The 20,448-nt window shown below is 35.2% G+C and overlaps 2 protein-coding genes across 9 annotated transcripts in view; one reads left to right on the top strand and one right to left on the bottom strand.

Moving 5' to 3' along the window:
• Positions 1–301: 301 nt before the first annotated feature.
• Positions 302–20,448, bottom strand: part of LOC118264130 (ubiquitin carboxyl-terminal hydrolase 31) — a 23,196-nt gene continuing 3,049 nt past the window's right edge. The window contains exons 1-14 of one of the 8 annotated variants that reach the window (XM_050704973.1): positions 8,870–9,376; positions 8,413–8,604; positions 8,155–8,289; positions 7,588–7,722; positions 7,395–7,498; positions 7,115–7,235; positions 6,640–6,787; positions 6,131–6,277; positions 5,833–6,017; positions 5,416–5,522; positions 4,072–4,203; positions 3,710–3,805; positions 2,565–3,631; positions 302–2,424 (exon numbers count right to left, since the gene is read on the bottom strand). In XM_050704973.1, coding sequence (XP_050560930.1) covers positions 2,384–2,424; positions 2,565–3,631; positions 3,710–3,805; positions 4,072–4,203; positions 5,416–5,522; positions 5,833–6,017; positions 6,131–6,277; positions 6,640–6,787; positions 7,115–7,235; positions 7,395–7,498; positions 7,588–7,722; positions 8,155–8,289; positions 8,413–8,604; positions 8,870–9,205 — 2,946 coding nt within the window. In that variant the 5' untranslated portion in view covers positions 9,206–9,376 and the 3' untranslated portion in view covers positions 302–2,383. Of the gene's footprint in view, positions 2,425–2,564; positions 3,632–3,709; positions 3,806–4,071; positions 4,204–5,415; positions 5,523–5,832; positions 6,018–6,130; positions 6,278–6,639; positions 6,788–7,114; positions 7,236–7,394; positions 7,499–7,587; positions 7,723–8,154; positions 8,290–8,412; positions 8,605–8,869; positions 9,377–20,448 lie in introns of those variants that run through there. The other 7 variants (XM_050704967.1, XM_050704968.1, XM_050704969.1 and 4 more) reach the window with 7 other exon arrangements.
• Positions 9,835–20,448, top strand: part of LOC118264111 (phospholipid-transporting ATPase ABCA1) — a 37,999-nt gene continuing 27,385 nt past the window's right edge. The window contains 10 exon segments of the mRNA XM_035576510.2: positions 9,835–10,029; positions 10,809–11,036; positions 11,135–11,391; positions 11,528–11,701; positions 12,435–12,679; positions 12,763–12,873; positions 13,256–13,397; positions 13,566–13,745; positions 14,794–15,006; positions 15,970–16,079. Of these exon segments, the coding sequence (XP_035432403.2) occupies positions 10,825–11,036; positions 11,135–11,391; positions 11,528–11,701; positions 12,435–12,679; positions 12,763–12,873; positions 13,256–13,397; positions 13,566–13,745; positions 14,794–15,006; positions 15,970–16,079 (1,644 nt within the window). The 5' untranslated portion in view covers positions 9,835–10,029; positions 10,809–10,824.

Here is a 20,448-nt window from a genome sequence, read left to right as displayed (position 1 = left end):
AGCTTAGGTGTGCAGGTCCACCTATATCCTAATAATAGGTATCCGGAATCAATTTGGCTGTACAGCCTATTACGTGTACAGAGTAACCATTTATCAAGTTAGTTCAAGGTAGGCACCTTTCGAGCGTTGTCTGCCGTTTGACGGGTCTCGATCTAGTAATGCTGTATCACCGATCAAACCACTTGAGGTGGCAAGGTGACCCAATTATACTAAAACAATATGTTGCAAAAACTAATAAATTAAGCGTTTGATTAGACATTTCTTAATTAATGGATGTTTAGATAAAATAAAACAATCAAACTGTGGACATAACGCTTATATTGTAACATAACATGGTGAAATTAAAATAAACATCTTTAAATTAAAACAACGCATAATACAAATATTCGGAGGTCGGCCCAAGCTGTTATATTGAACATTATATGTAAATATATTATATTTTTTAAACAAGTAATTATAATTTGAAAAATTATATTGCAATAGTAACATAAAATATTTAAATTTCTATTCTTTGTCTATATTAATTAAGTAGGTAAAAAGGTTTGCAGTCTCGAATCGTGTTTATAACACAAAATAGTTTAAAAAAGGGGCCATACCTCCGATCCTATAAATAAATTAATCTGCGACCAAGTTGAGAGCCAGACATTTAAACTTATATTTAATAACATAATCAACTTTCCAATACAACAAAACTAGCTAATCTTTTAAATTAAGCACTTCGGCAAATTTCCAGTTACATTTCAGTATTGAATTAACTTCTTTATGATGCAATTCATAAGTACTTTCAAAAACTACGAGGCAGTTTTGAATTTTATTGTGTAGGTACTTAAACTCGATACATCCATCATAATCAATATTAAAACGTAACTGAAGTATTCCCTAGCAAGTGTTGTATCCTGATAAAGTAATGGATCACAGGTACATCGTTTAGGCCACGTTACAGTACAGGCTGACGCAGATACCGCACTACAACACGCTCGCTCACTATCTAGCTTGGCAAGCTCCTCAATGCGATACCTTCGTTATTGATTGTGATACTATAAACAATTGTCTTTTTACTAAAAATCAATTTCAATACAATAAATTAATAAAAAAATCATCATTGTAAAATGCATAAACAAATTCTAAATAATGTGCATTTACGAAAAACTTTTTTTTTGCTTATTTACAAAAGTCATTATAATCCAAATTTGAATATCAGTTTAGGTAAATAATAGCAAATCACATCTAAAACATACATAAAACCCACGTCTATGTACAACACTTTGCAAATAGAAAATATTAATTAAATCACAATGATCTCACGTACCTCTTGCAAGTGGCATTAATATGGTAGACATTATATCCAACACAACACATCTCTCTCCTCCTACATTATCAGTTATCAAGATCAACTTATACATGTAATTTTTCGCTTACAGTTATGTATATCGTAATAGCTGTACAAATATTAAAGTTTAGTCACAGTGTACACACCATATTGTATTTTATTTATGTTCAATTTTAAAATCACAACTTCTCTAGGGCCAAGGCACAAATGTGATTACTTATAACGCCCTCTAGCTACGTTCATATAATTCAAGATATTGGTTTATCTACACAGTTGTATGTTACATAGGTACACTATATTACATCAGACGAGAAACAGAAATATACAGGTAAGGGCATGATTGGTCCTATTTGTTCAACAAATATTTTGTTAACTACGAATTTAATATTGTCAATATACTCTGACCTACTATTTAACAAAAATGTAAGGCCTCATCTCCTGCGAGATTCGAAGAAGATAGTATCCCGATGTAGAGTGCCGAATACAGAAAGTGCCGCTAAACTACAATACTAGCATAAGTCTACTGAATTAAGCAAGTATTGCGCCAAAGATTTTACAAAATTGCCAAATGCAAGATATCTAAATATGAAAAATGTCAATACTAATCGAATTTATTTTATCTAATAAATCACTTTCGCTTCAATTTAATTATACTTACATAACTATTGTAACGTAATCAACATTACGTTAAAATATTTATTAAATAGTATACTGGCATAACCGCCATGTTCGCTTACCTCGGGATAAGACCTTGACATATACAAACATAGGATAGGTTTAGTATAAGTCATTGGCATATTGGCTGGTTAATTATAATAATAACAAATAACTTTAAATGAGTATGAATGAACGTCGAGGTTGCAATAAATTAAAATAACTACAGCAACTACATTACAAGCCTCTGTTATAGCGCCCTATTACGAAATTCACAAATTTCATCCATGTACAAATGAAGTGTCAGCTACATGAAATCCTCAGATCTAAGTATGTATAAAAATTAAATAAATAATAAATGTGTAAAATATGGTATTCTTCAGACATCATCTCTTGTTCTCATGTGGATATTCGAGTTTTCCAAACAGCAGACTTCTCTCCTGTAAATATGATGTAGAAGATATACATGAAATATGTACATTATATTATTCTACAGTAAGTACTAACAGTAAGTACCCTGACGTCCACGGCAGCAAATAGCACATCGCAATACAAGCTAAAGCAGTTAGTATGTACTAACCTGTCCTATGAGATTCCCCAGTAACATGATTAGTATGTCTAGGAACAATAAACTTCGATTCCTGGAACATCGACAACATCAAATCTTCGGTGGTGGGGTGGTATTCGACTTCGTTTATACTAGCAACTAACGGAGAACTCTCATAGTTCCTGTTTGTGTCTCTGGTGGTGGGCGTGGCGCCAGAGGACCGAGTCGGGTAGTCCACAGAGCGTGGCCTGCGAGTGTCCACGGGAGTCATCTTAGGGTTGACGTGGACATCTTTGTGAATGTACGGCTCGAGAGAGACGCTCGTTTCGTTTTCGTGTTCGCTGATGTCGTCAGTGGCGTTGTTCCCGTTGACTTCGAGTAGGAGCGGGCGCTGCAGCGTGGGCGACTGCACGGTGGACGTGTTGTTGTGGATCACGGTGACGCACACGGTGTGCTTCACCGGTGACGTCACCTCGCTGACGCTATCGTCGGGAAGACTGGCAACACTTCGCGACAGTGAGGGGCTGTGCGTGAGAGCGGTGATATCAGACTCGGAGTCCGGCTCGTTGGCCGTCGCTTCCACTTTAACTTCTTCAATGACGCTCTCTTCCTTAACCTCGGTTAGTTCGTTTACAGTTTCGGTCGTTCGTTTCACGTATTTTGGCATACGTAACGCCCAATGGCCGTTGTGGTCGTCAGAGGAACATGAATGCGTAACAATTGGCTTTTTGCGCTTATAAAATAGCATATAAGCGGTATTATTTACTAATTCACTGTAAGCATTTTCGTCATCGACTGCGGTCACTTTAGAATCATCGAATTTGTACCAATGTCCGTCATACGGGTTTTTACAAGCTGCCGTGTAGTGTCCAGTCTCGAGATCATCACCGTGGTGATAACAGATAGCATAGAGGTCGTACATGTTCTCCTGAGGGTTGCTCGCGGGCGTCTTGGAATGTCTTCGTCTCGGCGACCGCGAGTGGCCGGGCGACTCCGCCATTTGTGTGTTCCTTCTAACAAGATGTGGCGTCATATCAAAATCATTTAAAGGAAACTCTACCATTGCTGTTAACTTCGTGCTTGTACGACCTTTGGCTTGCCTGAAAATATGCATCAATTAAATATCTTACTTTATACATGTTATTAAACAATTGAAATCAACTAAATATTCTACTTACTGTCGAAACCTTTTTAAATGTATTACTAAAATATCTGGAAGCGACCAAAGACCGAGAGTCTTCACTACAGGCATATACCGCTGACACTGGGGACATCTGTACAAAATTAAAGTTAATAAGTAAGTTAGATCAAATCTGTTACACATTTTTTTTATTTAGAAATGGTCGGCAAACAAGCTGACGGGTCATCTGATAGTAAGCAATTGGCGCCGCTCATAGACACCTGTAACACCAGAGCAAGACAAGTGTGTGGCATTTCAAGAGTTTCAATTTTTTGGGATTAGAGGAAGAAGACTCATATGGTGAAACGCAAAGTAAACTTTGTTTCACACAGGTTTTCTGTGAAGTAATAATGAAGGTACCTCCATGCATCTTCCTGCGCGAGATGCTCCGCGCGCGTGTAGTGCGCGAGGCAGGCGTGCAGCGTCAGGGGCGCCGCCGACCCCGCCGCAGACACGTGCACCTCGCACGCCTCGCCCGCCGACCGGATGATGCTGGGAACATTATATCCAACTCAATCTCCATTCTTTACTATACATTGATGGAATATGTGTACTATTTTAAGATATGTAAGGGTGAAAATGCTACGTCACATTGAAAATTAACGCTTCCATGCGCTAACACGAATAAAACCTTTAGTATCTATTACATTAATGAATCTAGTCATAAAACACCGATTAAGAGTAGGGGCCGTACTTTCAGTATCATAATTAAACAAGTATTTTTTAGGTTCCGTTTTTCGTTAGGAGAACCTAAAAAAACGGAATAATTTATTAGCTATAGCTATATAGCTGCTCCATTCCTGCACAAATTGTTTTATAATACTAGATCTGCCATATTGTTCTGATCATTAGTAGCTATTATAGCTTTTTATAAGAGATATCGCGATTTTAACGGCACTGGGCGATATTGTTGAAAGAAACTAAGTCCTTATATAAAAACAATTATACTAAGTTTGACCATATTTGTCAGTAACCTAAAGTAATCACATTACTTACGTACATATGACATATGCGTCATATAAATATCTCAGTTCAAGGCTATCTATTAATGGAATGCGACTGAAATATGGGACGCAGAACAGCTTTCCGTCATGATAAGTGAATTTCCGCTGGATCCAATGTCAAGAGCAATCAATCGGTATAACATGAAAACGTTATATGAACTCTCTGTATACCGCATTGCTATATGTACTATCGATTTATTGATCACGCCCCTTGTATAAAATAGGGAAATGTAAAATACGACCGACAACTTGTATCTAAATGTCATATGAATTATTTACGTACGACAGTTTTAACATTTAATAGAGATTGATTGACAATAATATATATTTAATGCAATATTTTTTTTAGACTAAAGAAACACATTAATAGTCCATTTAGTTATATAAATACACTAGCGGACCCGACAGACGTCATCCTGTCTACACGTCTTTAAATTAAAAATTTGTCGGGTCCAATGTAAAACATTTCAAAATCAACAACTACTAATAAATTAAAAATTAATTAAAAAAACATTGTCCAGCGGACAAAATTGTGAATCTAAACCATTCTCAGATCCCCTTGAACATCCACAAAAAATTTCATCAAAATCGGTCCAGTCGTTTAAGAGATGTTCAGTGACATACACACTACAGAAGAATTATATATATAAAGATATATTAATATGTACCTTATAACAAAAGTATTAAGAATCATATTTACCTGTCCCTATGCGCAGCGTCCCAGAGAAGTTCGAGTCTAAGATGCGGATGTTTGTCGTGAGCACACAACGCTTGCTCCACATCCAATGAAAACAGCGGATGCGGGAGCTGTGGGAGATACATACACCAATTACAAAACATTCTTGAGACAAAGAAGCTATTTTGGTCACGAACAATCCACTTAATTATTCTTTTATCTAGTCTTTATTCTTACATTTGTGCAACAAATATGTGGAATTATGGAATCCAAAAACTTTTACGAATAACAAACATTTATTTTAATACTGTTTATAAATGAGTGATTGAATTAATTATGAATACAAAACTGCATTATATGGTGTGTATGTGTGTGTAATAGATAATCAATAGTATGGAAATATGTGTAATTTAAGCATATTATTTTATCATATGTAGGTACCTCGGGTTGTAAATACGCAGGATCTCTAGGACGGTGCGCCTCAGCGATCCTCGCGCGGAAGATTTCGGGCCCTTGCGAGTTTTCCAACACTCGCTCAGCCACAATCTGGCACATCTCCTTCAGCATCAGCTTCTGCAAGTCCTCGTATGAAATCTCACGAGGCACTTGCATAGCGTAAGGTGACCCTTTAAAATAACAAAGAAATCTATTAATCTATTTAATCTATTTTTTAATACTTATTAAAAAATAGATCATATTTCTTAGTCATTAAAGCAGCAAATTGTTAATAGAGACTTACCAAATCTCTCTCCTTCTAATACATTAACCCATAAAATAAGAAGGTAAGGAGTGGTTGGAGTCTGCAGGAGTGGTGGTGCTTCCATACAGTATAAGGCACCAAAGTCAATGCCAGCTGCCTCCCAGCCCGCTCGCGCGTTACACCAACCTGAAATTACGTACATATAGAAATGAGACATAGCAATATAATTAAACTCAGGTTAATAAAACTGACATATTCTTCTGGAAATTCTTTAAATAATTCCTAAACTTCAAAATTTATAATACACTAGCTGCTTCCGCGCGGTTTTACCCGCTCTGCTCGGTTCCTATTGATAGTAGCGTGATGTTTTTTAGCCTATAACCTTCCTCGATAATTGCGCTATCCAACACAAAAAGAATTATTCAAATCGGACTAGTAGTTCCGGATATTAGCGCGTTCAAACAAACAAACAAACAATCAAACAAACAAACTCTTCAGCTTTATAATATTAGTATAGATTCAATGTTAAGGTCATACAATATATTTACCCATTTCATTAATTTCCGCCATGATGATATGGTCCCTGTCAATTCCCGTATCATTATGTAATGTTGTCCGCAAGTCATCCATAGTCATGTTTGGTGTAAGCTCTACACCAATACGCACTTGTCTTGGCTGCTGGTTCACATATACAACCTGAAATTTAAAGTTAATTTTGTATTATAGATATAGACAGAATACTAATTTACTTCCGGACATTTTGCAGCTTATAGAACACTAACCCCAAAGGTACATTTATATCAATTGATTTTGGAGACCACAATAATATAATGGTAAGTCACAATGTAAATAAGTAGTGTATAACATACTTGCAAACAAGCCTACAAAAACAGTATGCAAACTGACCCTAATTTGTCATAGTGACATACTTTGAACATGGCTGCAAGTCTGTAACTACTATTGCATACAGATTATAAAACTATTCAATAAATAAATTATTAAAATATGCTACACAACACTTACATTGACAGGCAGCGGTGAGGGCTGGGTGGTGGCCAGTCGTGAAGGTAGCTGTACACTCACACAGTGGAACGGGTCAAATGTACATGATGTGCGCTCACATTTTGCACATGTCAGTGCTGACCTGTAGTGATGTTTCAATAATTAATGATGAAATTGAGCAATACAATACTTAAAAACAGTGAATAAATACCTATGCAATAAAAACTGTGATAAAACAAAACTTGATTCAATCAAAACAACAGAAAGTTAACAACAAGAATAATTTACACAACTTCCATACCTGTACTGAGCTTGGAAAACGGCCTGTACAAATGAACTATTTCTCCTGGCATGATTGGCTAATGTTTCAGCTGCTACTACTTCATCAGGCTTGCCACATGTATTCTAAAATAAAAAATAAACACAAATTAAAAGCAACAGTGCAGACAACACTTTTTAAGCCACTTCGATGAACTGCAATTAGTACTGCTTACCTTAATAGTTTTATATTTCTTCTTTGTAGCTGTATTTAAATCTTCATGAACTTTATCCAATAGCCAAAATAAAAATTCTTGTGCATCATGTTGACTATTGCCCCTATATTGTGTACCATGTCTTTCAACTGCACCCTGAAATATATTAAACAAATGAAACCTTTATTCTACTAGAATAGTTATATGATTAAAATTGTTATGTAACTTCAATACACTTTTCATCAATATTTATAATACAAAATGTATGTTTGTTGAAGAAAATAAAAATAGTCATTACTGTTACATATAGTTAGACAATTTTTTTTTAACAAAATATTAGTCATGTTTTATACAACCTTGAACATAATCATAATGAAACTATTTTCAATGCAAACCACCAAACCAAACAAGAATATTTTTATAATATTCTCAGCTACAAGTGAGGCATTATCAAGGATAGATAATTATATAGGTAGAGCGCAGACAAGGTCGAGATTGAAACAGATACTCTCTTTTTGGCGCTATTTATGAATATTACATTTTTAATTAATAATAAAAACTAATTATTTATTTGAGATAACATGATACCTTAAAAGCTGTGCTCATATCAGGGGTATAATGGCAAGCCCAGAGAGCTTTTAGAATTGCTGCCAGTTGCTCAGTCACTTCACCTCGGGTACCATATTTCTTTGAGTTAATTTTATTTCTTTTCTGTAGATCAACCTAGATAAAAAAATATAATAATAATATGACTTATTATGATTGTTATGAACAACATTTCTAGAATATCTTCACAAAATGTGTATTACTTAAATTATTCATCAGGAATTTCAACACAAAACTCACTTTGTAATGGTCTAAAACAAAATATTCAGCTATAACATCAGTATGTGAGAGACACTGCAAGACAGCATTCATGTAGCAAGTGTTGCCATGGTTTTTGATTCCTGTAGCAGCCGGGGTGGAGCCTGGTGGCCATGGAGGATCTCCACTGCAAGGAACACGCTCACCATTCACTAGAGCTGGTGCAGACTTCACCTGTAAATAGTGTGATTATGAATTTTCATTTAACCAGTAAGAATCCAATTAGACACATGTCTGATTGGAAATTAAAATAAAGAAAATGTGTATTACAGCTTGTTTTGATGTCATTAGGTATTTCATTTGTTATTAATCACCAAACAATACACAGATAACGACTGATTCACCATTATACAATGACAATAAGAGTAAATAATAACTTAATTTCTATTCTCTCGACACTGGCAGTGTATCAATTATCCAGAAATTGAAATATACTTACACCTGATACATGAACAGTGCTCATATGTTGCGCTATCTTGTTTAAAAATCTTTTCCATGATGGCCTTCTAAACAACTTCCTTTCTATGCCATTTTCGTCTTTAGGAGCATCTACTATTGTGGAACTGGCACTTGTTGGCTTGTTTTCACTCTCATTGCTTTTATTCTTACTGGATCCAGGTTTTGTAGTCCCAAATGGATTGCGAGGCAGGGTAAATGTACGTTTTAATCGGGATCCTTCCACCTGCTTCTGTGTCATACTGTTGTCGGACACTTCATTAATCAGCTCACTCTCTGAACAAGATTTTAAAACCGAAGATAAATTATTGGTAGACATATTAAAGAAACAATCGTTGCAAAATTACATTTATAACATTTTTAAACAAAAAAATCCAATAGAAAACATTGATATGTCATTGACGTAAACGCCATTTTGATTATTTCATGATAAAAAATTGAAAAGTGTTCCAATGTATCTATGGTTTTTAGTGCTTTCGATGATTCACATGACTAAATGTATGACATTAAGAATACCATACAAGAGCTGACAAGAAAACACTTTAATATGCAAACCACACATCATGCAAGTAGAGAAGCTGCTACATTAAAAATATCTTTTGCAATTGCCGGTGGCTGGGTCTGGTTTTGGTTAACTATAAGTATGATATTTTTTTTTTACAGTACAAGATTTGTATATTTTAGTTCTTGCACGTTACTTTTTGTACACAAGAAATACCTACTTACCGATACCCTAGGTAAATACGTGATCATTTTACTATTGATGCAATATAATCCAAAGCACAGCACCAGCAATATAATCGAATAAAAAATTGTCGATGGAAGTCAATACATTTTTTTATGTTTTGTAACACTGCTAAACTAGTGTCAAAATGTGACATTAAATTTGACAATGTCAAATCGATTGTCAAATCTGCCAACTTTGTGCTTACTGTTGTCATCGGAACTCGTTTTCATTCATTGAATTGTCACAGTGGAAGGGAGGTTCGGCTCCTGTAGAATGGTCTGTTTCGCTTACGGTTTTATATTGACCTTCAAAAATAGTATCAATTAAATAAATCGTGTGTGAGTGTGCCATACCTTAACAGTGATCTGCGTATCTATGAAAATTCCGCAAAAATAGGATGTATGCGTAATATGCAGGTAAGATTTTTCACGCCGATTAATTACTGAGACGAAAATAAAAAAATGCCACTTAAAAATAGGACTAGGAAAGTAGTAACAGTCGATAGAAATAATTGTTTGTATTAATGTTTAACGAGATCTTTGAATTGATTGATATTATGTCTGTACGACGTTGTACGTACTGGAATACAAAGCTGAGAAGGGAAGCGAAATATGGGTACATAATATTTCAGCTTTGAAAAAATCAATAAATATCTATTAATAAAAATATCGCAAAGAATTTCTGTCAATTAATTTCTCATTTAGATATTATTGCATTCAACATGAAATAAACTTTCACACCTAGGTATTGTACACTATCTAACTGAAAGAATAATAATTAATTAGAAATTGTTAATACCTACTATAATTATTTTTCTGTCCAATCAGAAACTAATAAGACAGTATTTTTAAATGCACTTAACAAATGTTTTTGTTTATAATATTATTCTGATGCTGCTGATGACTATTTAAAGTGAATATTTAGTATCTAGATAAAGTTTTAATAAAAATCGTAAATTTCTGTATTAAAAGTGAAGTTAAAATTATCACTGAGGAAGAATCTTAATATGATGAATAGAATAAACACTAACCAGCATAGTTACTTAGAGTCATTTAATGATTACTTACCACAGTCCTTAGCAATTATTTTCAATACAAAATTGTTACTAAGGAATAGTTTAAGTTATCATTAAATGTCCCTGAGTGTGGCAGTTAATTGAATACCCTTGATGTTACTTATTAAATTTTTATTTTAGATGCCCTCCTGACACTATGGCTGCCTTTGACAAACTAAAGCTCCTCATTTGGAAAAACTTCCTTTTACAAAGGAGGCATAAATGGCAAACAGCTTTTGAAATAGCATCACCTGTGATATTTTCTTTATTTTTAATTCTAACAAGATGCCTAGTGGACCCAAAATCAAAACCAGATATAAGTTATCCCCCATTTCTCCCAACATATTTCAACATAACTGGCAGAAATTTGTAAGTACCTACATAAAAGTTTACTTGATAATAACTAGTTATTTACTTAACTATTTAAAAAAAAACCACCACTCATACTCACTATGTTTTTTATTCAGAGGCAATCTCACAACAACAAAATCAGGAACACTGGCATTCTCTCCAGAAAACCCTCTTACTAGAAAGGTAACTAAGGATGCCATTGCAATGGTAGCTGATGATAATTTTAGCATACTTTTTGCTCTTCTATTTGATTCAAATGTTTTACCTCAACCCAAAGGCTACAAAAATGCTAAAGAAATGGAATTAGCTCTTACCCAACCTAATGCTATGAACCAAATTCTTGTTGGAATCCAATTTGATGACAGTATGGCAAGTGAGTACCTAATATTATATTCACAAATCAGATTATGTGTACATGAATGTCTGAGAATTGATTTTCTGTACCTACATTAGTAGGTAGATGAATACCGCGAAAGTTCGCGGAAAATACAATTGATAAATATTTACAGATGCTACAGAATGGCCAGATGACATAACTCTAACCCTAAGATTCCCAGCTGTGATGAGGACTCCGATGGTGGAGCACCCACTTAGGGCCAGTTGGCGCACGAATTTATTGTATCCGTTGTTCCCGCGCCCTGGTCCCCGTGATCCCGACGACATGTACGGTGGAAAAACACCAGGTGCCATTCATATAAAACCATTTATTCACCTCTCATTATTCACCCCTACAGAACGTCGTAGGTACCTACTTACTTATTTATTCATTCTTGATTGCTACTTTCTTCATACCAACGCGAATGGCTACTGTGATTATAAAACTATGAAGTAAAAAATATCTGTCCTAAGCAGTTAAGCCTATAGTAAGTAGGTGCATACTGTTTGTAACATTAATCTCCATTGTTTACGTAATTTTTATTACGCAAGATACCTACCTATGTGTCGTGTGTAGATTACCACAACATTGCAAACTCACTGATTTAAAATTTCATTATAAATCCGTGAGTTTTTCATCAATCAATTTAATTACACTGTGTGCATGAATCTAATAAAATTGTGGACTATATGTATCTAAGTCCCTCTTCTTGCGACCTTTGACCGTTAAATCATTCGGATGATTCGCAAAAATAATACTTATATTTACGAATGATGCCAGTACAATTTCAAGGCTAAATAAACACATGTTTGTGATAAAAACAACTAACCTTATGAGCGACATTGAATTAGAAATGTGTTGTAAAAAGGCTAAAAATAGGGCCTATAAATTTACAAGCGACTGACGCAAAACCAGGAACTTACTAAGAATTCATAAACGAATCTAAAAATATACCTGCGTGAAAGTAATTACATACATAGATGGTATCCACTGCGTAATGTTAACAGCGAACTGAACTAAGCTTGGTCTTTGCGTTTTAGGATATTCGCCAGAAATGTTCTTAGCGGTTCAGCATGCTATATCACAGGAAATAATAAAACAGAAAGCCGGGAAGCCGATCGGCACCAAAGTTTACCTACAACGTCTACCTCAACTTGCATACAGGGAAGATCAATTGTTAGTCGCACTCGAAAGATTCATATCAATGATCATCATGCTCTGCTTCGCGTATTCCTTCGTCAACACTGTCAGGGTCGTAACATTCGAGAAAGAGCTACAGTTAAAGGTAAATATGTCTCTTATAGAATTACAAAGCACTCAACTATTTAATTAAGCAAGTATTAAACGATTGTGATATTGTTTTAACAGGAAACAATGACAATAATGGGCCTTCCGTCGTGGTTACACTGGTTGGCATGGTTCATCAAACAATTTTCGTTCCTGCTCATATCTGTTGTCCTTATTGTGATCCTGTTCAAGGTAAGTTAGTTGATTCATGCTATATTGCTCCCGTTAGGGGGAATCAGCGGAATTAATATGTCCGGGATAACGATGATCCTTAATTTCGATACTGCAGCATTTCGATTTTAAATAAATCCGTCAGATTAGCTAACCACTCCAAACTGTATGATACATTTCATGCGTCCATTTATATTCCAAAAACATTTCCGCGGAAAAATAAATTCATTCGCTGAAATCGTTATTTATGCATGAACTATCTATCTACAGACTTTAGATACGACTAAATTTTAGACTTGAAAGTAGTTTTGTACCGTTATCCTGAAGACAAACTGATAGAATATGTATTCAAGTATATGATTATAAATACATCAACAAGACAGTAATGAATTGTATGTTTTAGACACCTTTCAACCGCACGGAGGCCGGCGACGGTTACGCTGTACTTACATTCACACCATGGAGCGTCCTTTTTTTCTTTATGATCTTGTTCGTCATCGCCTCATTATCATTTTCTTTTATGGTCAGCGTCTTCTTTTCTCGAGGTAAGCCATCATTACATAAATTACGGTGAGTTTTATATACTTTCCGTCTGCCTAGTGGCTAATAAAATAAACAATAGCTATTCCGTATTCGATATTCCGTATGAATATACATTTTATCTGTAGTGCGGACGTTTGTTATCGTATAGTAATGCTATTGATGTTTCACAGCCAATACAGCTGCATCGTTTATGGGCCTGGCCTGGTTCGCCGCATACTCTGTGTACATGCTAACTCAAGTACTTTACGAAGACATAAGTCTGACAACGAAACTGCTATTAAGTCTGATATCAAACACTGCTATGGGATATGCGTTCCAAATTATCATCATGTGCGAAGGAACTTCCAAAGGTAAGTGTCGCGAACCAGTTTTGATATTTAATGCTCTACTCCTGAAAATTGGCAAGGATCTTTCTGTCCCATTCACTCCAACTTCAATACTTTAAATGTCAAAACAACTGAAATACTATTCACTTAGATATAACTTAAATCAAAGTCTCAGTACGAACAAAAAAATTGTATACCAAAAGTTACTCCCTATAGACTAGTAGATGTGTCCCATAGGCTTGTAATAGCTATTGGGTCATTTAATGACGCAAGTTGTTTGACAAAAGTGCTAAGTGTGAATAAAACCTTTAAAATACCCTGACTGTGAAAGAGGTTCATAATCCATATTAATTAGTGTAATCAACAGAAATCCAATAATTGCACGTCATGCATAAAAATTGTATACTAATCGTACTTAACTTGTAGTAGGGGTAATAATTCAAACGGCTTAAACAAAGAACTAAATTATTCATTTGAACTTTCGACCGGACGCCTACAGCAGTACAACTTAAAAGACACAATAGATGAGTAACATCATCCTAAGCAGTATAAAGTATAGTTATTTTTCTTTTCCTATGACACATACACTTATGTTTTATTTGCTATTATGCTTGGCAAACTGCGAATTGCCTATAAAGTTACATATCACCGTTTATTTGGCTCTAGACGGCTCTTTTTCCTGCAATATGATAGAAACGTAGGTACCTACTTGACGTGAATAGTATTGTACTTAGAACTTAGTATAAAACGGAATACGTAATGCTTAATTTCATAATATTTATTATTTACTAACACAAAACCTTGTGAACCTTGAAACCTTGTGTGTTTCATTTACCGGTCGGAAATAATGACCGATCTTAACCCCTGGATTGATTCAAGTGTTGACTTGACAGAAACTATAAACTAGAACTCATATATGTTCAACATCAATCTAACTAAATCCAAAGATTATCGATGGTGATCAGTTATTAAGTTCGGCCGTAAATGAGTAATTATACACCCAAATTTTACTATGTAAATATTTTTATTATTTAACTTGAATAACACTGAATCTTATTACAATATCAATTAGGTCTACAATGGGACGAGTTCTTCACTCCGATATCATACCAGGATCAACTACAGCCGGGCCATATAGTTCTAATGCTGATACTTGACTCGATACTCTACATGTTGATAGCGATGTATGTCGAGAAGATAAGGCCAGGGCTCTACGGAGTCCCGTTGCCCTGGTACTTCCCTCTGACGAAGAGCTTTTGGAAACCGAAAAAGCATAAAGTAGCAGGTTTGTAAAACAAATAATATTTTAGGTCATCATTATGATTAAATCACGGTTTTTATTTTTCGATGGAGTAGACAAAGATTCATTTTATGATTCCCTGCTCTTGTAATAAGTAGCGATCCTTATACAATACATTAGGCCCGATTCTAGACTCCGGGCTGACCGATTACTGAAAATTCCTTAAGCTAACAAAACCAATAACTCACCTACATTTCGTCAAGCTCAAAAACCCCTTGATCGTCAGTCTCACTAAACTTATTATACCTTTCAATATTTATTACCCAGACATGATGTATTCTCTTCAATTTTAATAATATAGGTCTCCGTCCTTCCGTCCTTCCGTCAGGCTTGGAATGAATGGATAGACATAACACATAACATACATAACATGTGTTATGTAATCCGTCAATATAGCTCATGTAACGAATCAATACCGATCATCACAAAAACCGTGCAATCAAGGTCATTGTCATTGCGTCTGTACAAGGAACATCTCGAATGGAACCGGTTTATCGATATTTAAATTATCTGCCATTATTAGTTGCATTAGAATTTTAATAGCTCTTAAATGATTTATTATTTACCTACTAAAACTGCATAATGCGAATCGTTATACAAGATGCCTATTGTACGATGCTACGTTATGATGAATCAAATAGTGAACTTCGAACCTCGTACCTACGTCGATGTTTTACTGACTAAGCTGGTTGTTACTCCGTTATCTATTGCATATTGCTATGAATTATACCTACGCACATTGCTATTATATTTTGTATTCCTGAATAGAACCTTTGCACATGTTACTATGTAACTGTCACATTTCACCAGTTATGAGTTCCCATGGAATAAATGGTGAGCCTGAAGCTGAAGAGAGTGAGAGAGTATCGTCCGATTACCTAAGAATTATCTACCTGAGAATTTTCTTTATTTGATCTTTCCCAAGAGTAATAGAATTATGTTTTACAGAGATGACGGGTAAAGATTCAAATAATCCAGAGTACAATGATGCTTTGTTGAAAGTCGTTCATGACCACGACGAGGAACCGAAGGGCGTGCCAGTGGGCGTCAACATACAGGTAAGTCACGCACGACACGTTACCAAATGTTTTACGTAAACAAGCTACTGCTGAAAATTACGAATACCTACACAGTTTGACCTTAGTTAAACTCACTTTTTGTTACGGCGCGTCCGTAATCTGTGAACGTATTGGTAAAACAAGGTCTTAGTTGACCGAACTAAATGAAGTCTTCCATGCTTATGTATAATAAGTTAACATTTATTCTTTCATCGGATCATCGGGTCACCTAGTTTAACAAGGTGAAATATTATTGTCTTTGAACTAATGATCTAGTCGAGTAATAAAATTGTCAGCTGTCTATTAATTTACTAAAAAAATATTCAAATAAATATAAAATAGCTAGTACCTAGATACAATTGTGTGAATGACTAAGTTAATATTTGCTTGCACCTGATCACATGTGCTGCGTCACTAAGCTGTGAAGTTATCGCTTTTCTAGTAGATGAAACATTCATGGGGCATGCCTTAATGTTGTTCCTGGCTCCAAGCAATGCAATTTAAACTGATCAGACGGATCTGTCCTCCACTGTACATAACAACATAGCTTATATTTTGCTCGCACTACTCGGGTACGTCTGATCTCTTTCAAGTAACACAACATAATATCCTTCCTTATTGACCAATTTAATAACGATAAGGGGTAGTAAACATCACTGTATTGCGCTAAATAAACGAAGGAGACGACATCATCAATATACTTATGTACAACTCCGTACTTAGCTATAAGTTTGCTATAGGTATCTTAAAGAAACTCACCGGCCCTGACTTCTAGCCTGACCGTATTATAAAATTCTTCAGATATTTAGGTTTATACTACTGAGCTGTGAGAATAGGTACCAGAGGACTTATGCAGTAAACATCAAAAACGTAAAAGTAAATAAAATTTATTAACGCGCTATTTTATTACTGGTATAGTTTATGGACTTGGGAGTAAAAATATTTTACGCGAACTTTTGTTTCAGAATTTAACGAAAATATACAAGGGTCGTAAAAAAGTCGTAGACAATTTGAACCTGAGAATGTATGAGAACGAGATCACCGTGTTATTGGGTCACAATGGCGCCGGGAAAACAACCACTATATCCATGCTTACAGGTACTTTCTTACCTTGACATTTGTCACTAGATGTTAGATACCTACCATACCTACAGTCATCCATCAAATATGAATGATTAACACAATTCACTAGAAAGCCCACTCCACTCCCATCTAGGATAGTCATGTTATACTAACCTACATTCGACATAACTTAAAATATGTATAAATGTTTCTTTATAAAATATTCATATTCATATTCCACAACACCGTAGTCTTCGTTCTGTAGGCACTCAACCGAAGTAAAAAGGATTTTCCTTAGTCGTTAACTATTACGAAACGAACAAACCTCATCATTTTAAGTAAATACTATCTTGCTCCGCGTTCTCATTCAATACACAGACAATTTGTAAAGGCTTATAAAAAGAATGTCATGATAACAAGCACTCGGAAGTCTCGGAACTCTCCACTATAATTTTCTACAATTCGGGTCACAGTCGTATGAATACTTACATAATCAGGCAAAGATCCGAGAACCAATGGGAAAACCGCGGATACCCGGCGTTAATGACGTTTTTCGGTTCATCTAAACGTATCTAAGTAGCACTTGCGTGCTAAACAACTGCCCAATTACGTCCACTTAACTGTAATTTAGCTCTTCCTATTAACCACATCAATCATGGAATGTATCTTCGTGTTTGCTCTAACAAACTAATAATACGTTGATAGATGCTTTAAATATTACATTGATTTGTACATTTGTCATGATACTTTATAGTTTTTTTTCATCATTGATTCTATCCAGGCATGGTTCCGCCTACATCTGGGAAAGCGTACATCAACGGTTACAATATAGTGACGGAAACTGGTCAAGCACGCAAGTCACTCGGCATCTGTCCACAACACAACGTACTTTTCCCAGACCTCACGGTCGCGGAACACATCATATTTTATTCAAGACTAAAAGGTGTTCCTAAAAATAAAATAAAGGACGAAGTGGATCATTTCGTCAAACTCCTTGAATTAGAAGAAAAGGTTAGTAAGAAATTGTCATATCGTATTAGTGATTGATTAATATCTTAAGAAATATAGAAGTGACGTTGGTGTATAGTTTTTGCCCCCCTAGCTAACCTCCGCGCCTATATAAACACAACAATGACTTGGCGGAAAAATGTATGAGATAAATATTTTATGAGGCTGAAGTAGATATTTATCTAGTTTGACGTTGTTTCAGTGAAGTTGTTATTAGATATCGAAAAGGTTTATGTGTCGTAAGGCCCACCATGGACACATATCGAAGCGACGGTTCAATATATTGAAGCATTTATTTTTCGCACTATCCTGAAACATTGTTAATGTAAATGTTGTTTGTAGCGAGACGTGACATCTGAGAAGTTGTCGGGTGGTCAGAAGCGGCGGTTGTCTGTAGGGGCTGCGATGTGCGGCAACTCGCGCGTGGTACTGCTGGACGAGCCCACGTCCGGCCTTGACCCTGCCGCGCGCCGCGCATTGTGGGACCTACTGCAGAAAGAAAAGAAAGGTTTGTCCTTCAAAATATACCTGTATACACAACAGAGTAATTAAAGTTTTGGAACACGGAACGTAAGTTCAAAAGGATTGGGTCAAGGTTCCCAAACGATTACTTACTTACATAATAAATGATTGGTAGTAACCTCGGCAATGAACGGCTGTATACTTGGAGTTCAGACTGCGGCCTGCCGTCTGTATTGTTATAAGCTGTTTGAACTAGAATTGTTTTGCTATGGATGGCTTGATTACAAAACATGTTGAAATGTCTAGCAAGCAACATAGTTTTGTGTACTTGGACACAACCTTTTGCCCTAAACAATCATATATCTTATATGTCAATTATAATAACTATATTGGTTTTGTTTGGACATCACTGCTGAGTCATAGAATTATATTTGCCGTATAGGTAAGAAATGACGTGGCTTTGAAATTGGCTATCCATATTAAATCATCCGCTTTACGGTGACTCGTATTATTGTGTGACACAAGTGGATTTTATGAGGAAAACACCAATCTCTACCTTAGATTCTCCGAAGTTATACCATATAAATATGTATACTGTGTAGTTCCATGAATATAACAACCATACAACCATTATATATGAAGTGGGGCGATTTCATTGTAAAAAAACATAGGCCAAAAGTCTATTACATATTCACTCAGTAATAATTTAGTAGTAATCAGTAATAATAAATAAGTAACAAATCTACTACTTAGTAGCTACATGACGCAAGAAAACTAAATTAACTAAACAAAAAAGAACTATTAAAACTATTAGAGTTTTTGATAGTCAGAACATCTGTAATTTGTCAAAATAAACGCATACTTACTTGTGAAGTCTAGACGACAAGTAATTGCTTTGCAAATTAAATTAAACTTCATAATTTAATTATATTCATCGTTCTTTACGTACTTAAAAACAATTAACTCTATCATTAAATTTGGAATAAAAGAACATTTAAGTAATTCTAAGTAAAATGAATAATGTTAATGAACGCAATTTCAATTGGTTTTTGCGCCTTTTGCATGATTTATGATCAAAGTTTTATATTTTTTGTCATTCATCTGTGGATACATACATATTCAAACTTTATTCTTGTTTTCTATTTTAGATAAATCCTATAAATATATTTACAATTCTAAATATAAATACGAGATAAAGAATCAATTAAAACTATAAAAATATATTTTCACATTATTAGAACTTGAGACGGGATATTTAACATGTTTATTTATGTCGATGATTATGTCGATGAGTTTCCGATATTTCGACACTGTTGCAAGCGCCATGATCACGGATGAACATGGTAAATATCGCGTCTCAAGTTCTAATAATAGTGTTAGTGGCCATGTCAGTTTAAAAACTTATATATTTCCACAGGTCGCACAATGATACTGACGACGCATTTCATGGACGAGGCCGATGTACTCGGTGATAGAATAGCAATCATGTCGGGGGGCCAACTACAATGTATAGGGACCCCCTACTTCCTCAAAAAACATTACGGTATCGGCTACAAAATAACTATAGTCAAGGGAGAAAACTGCATAACTGATGACGTCACTAAGTTCTTCAAAACTTACGTGCCTGATATTAAGGAGAATACTAATATAGGTAAGCAATGTCTTTTAAATTAATACAGGGTGTCCCTGAAGTCGACGTCCAACAGGCACCAGATGACCGGCAAGGTTCCAAATGTACAGTTTTTAAATTACAGTGACTTATGTGTTATCCACGAAAAAGTACACCCTGTGCCAGTCTTTTGACTCTTGTTGCTACAAATCTTTATTTTTCGTCTGC

This window comes from Spodoptera frugiperda, chromosome 26, assembly GCF_023101765.2.
Source record: "Spodoptera frugiperda isolate SF20-4 chromosome 26, AGI-APGP_CSIRO_Sfru_2.0, whole genome shotgun sequence".
NCBI classification, from domain to species: domain Eukaryota; kingdom Metazoa; phylum Arthropoda; class Insecta; order Lepidoptera; family Noctuidae; genus Spodoptera; species Spodoptera frugiperda.
Note: the sequence above shows the minus strand (reverse complement) of the source record. Positions and strands in the feature narration are given on the sequence as shown.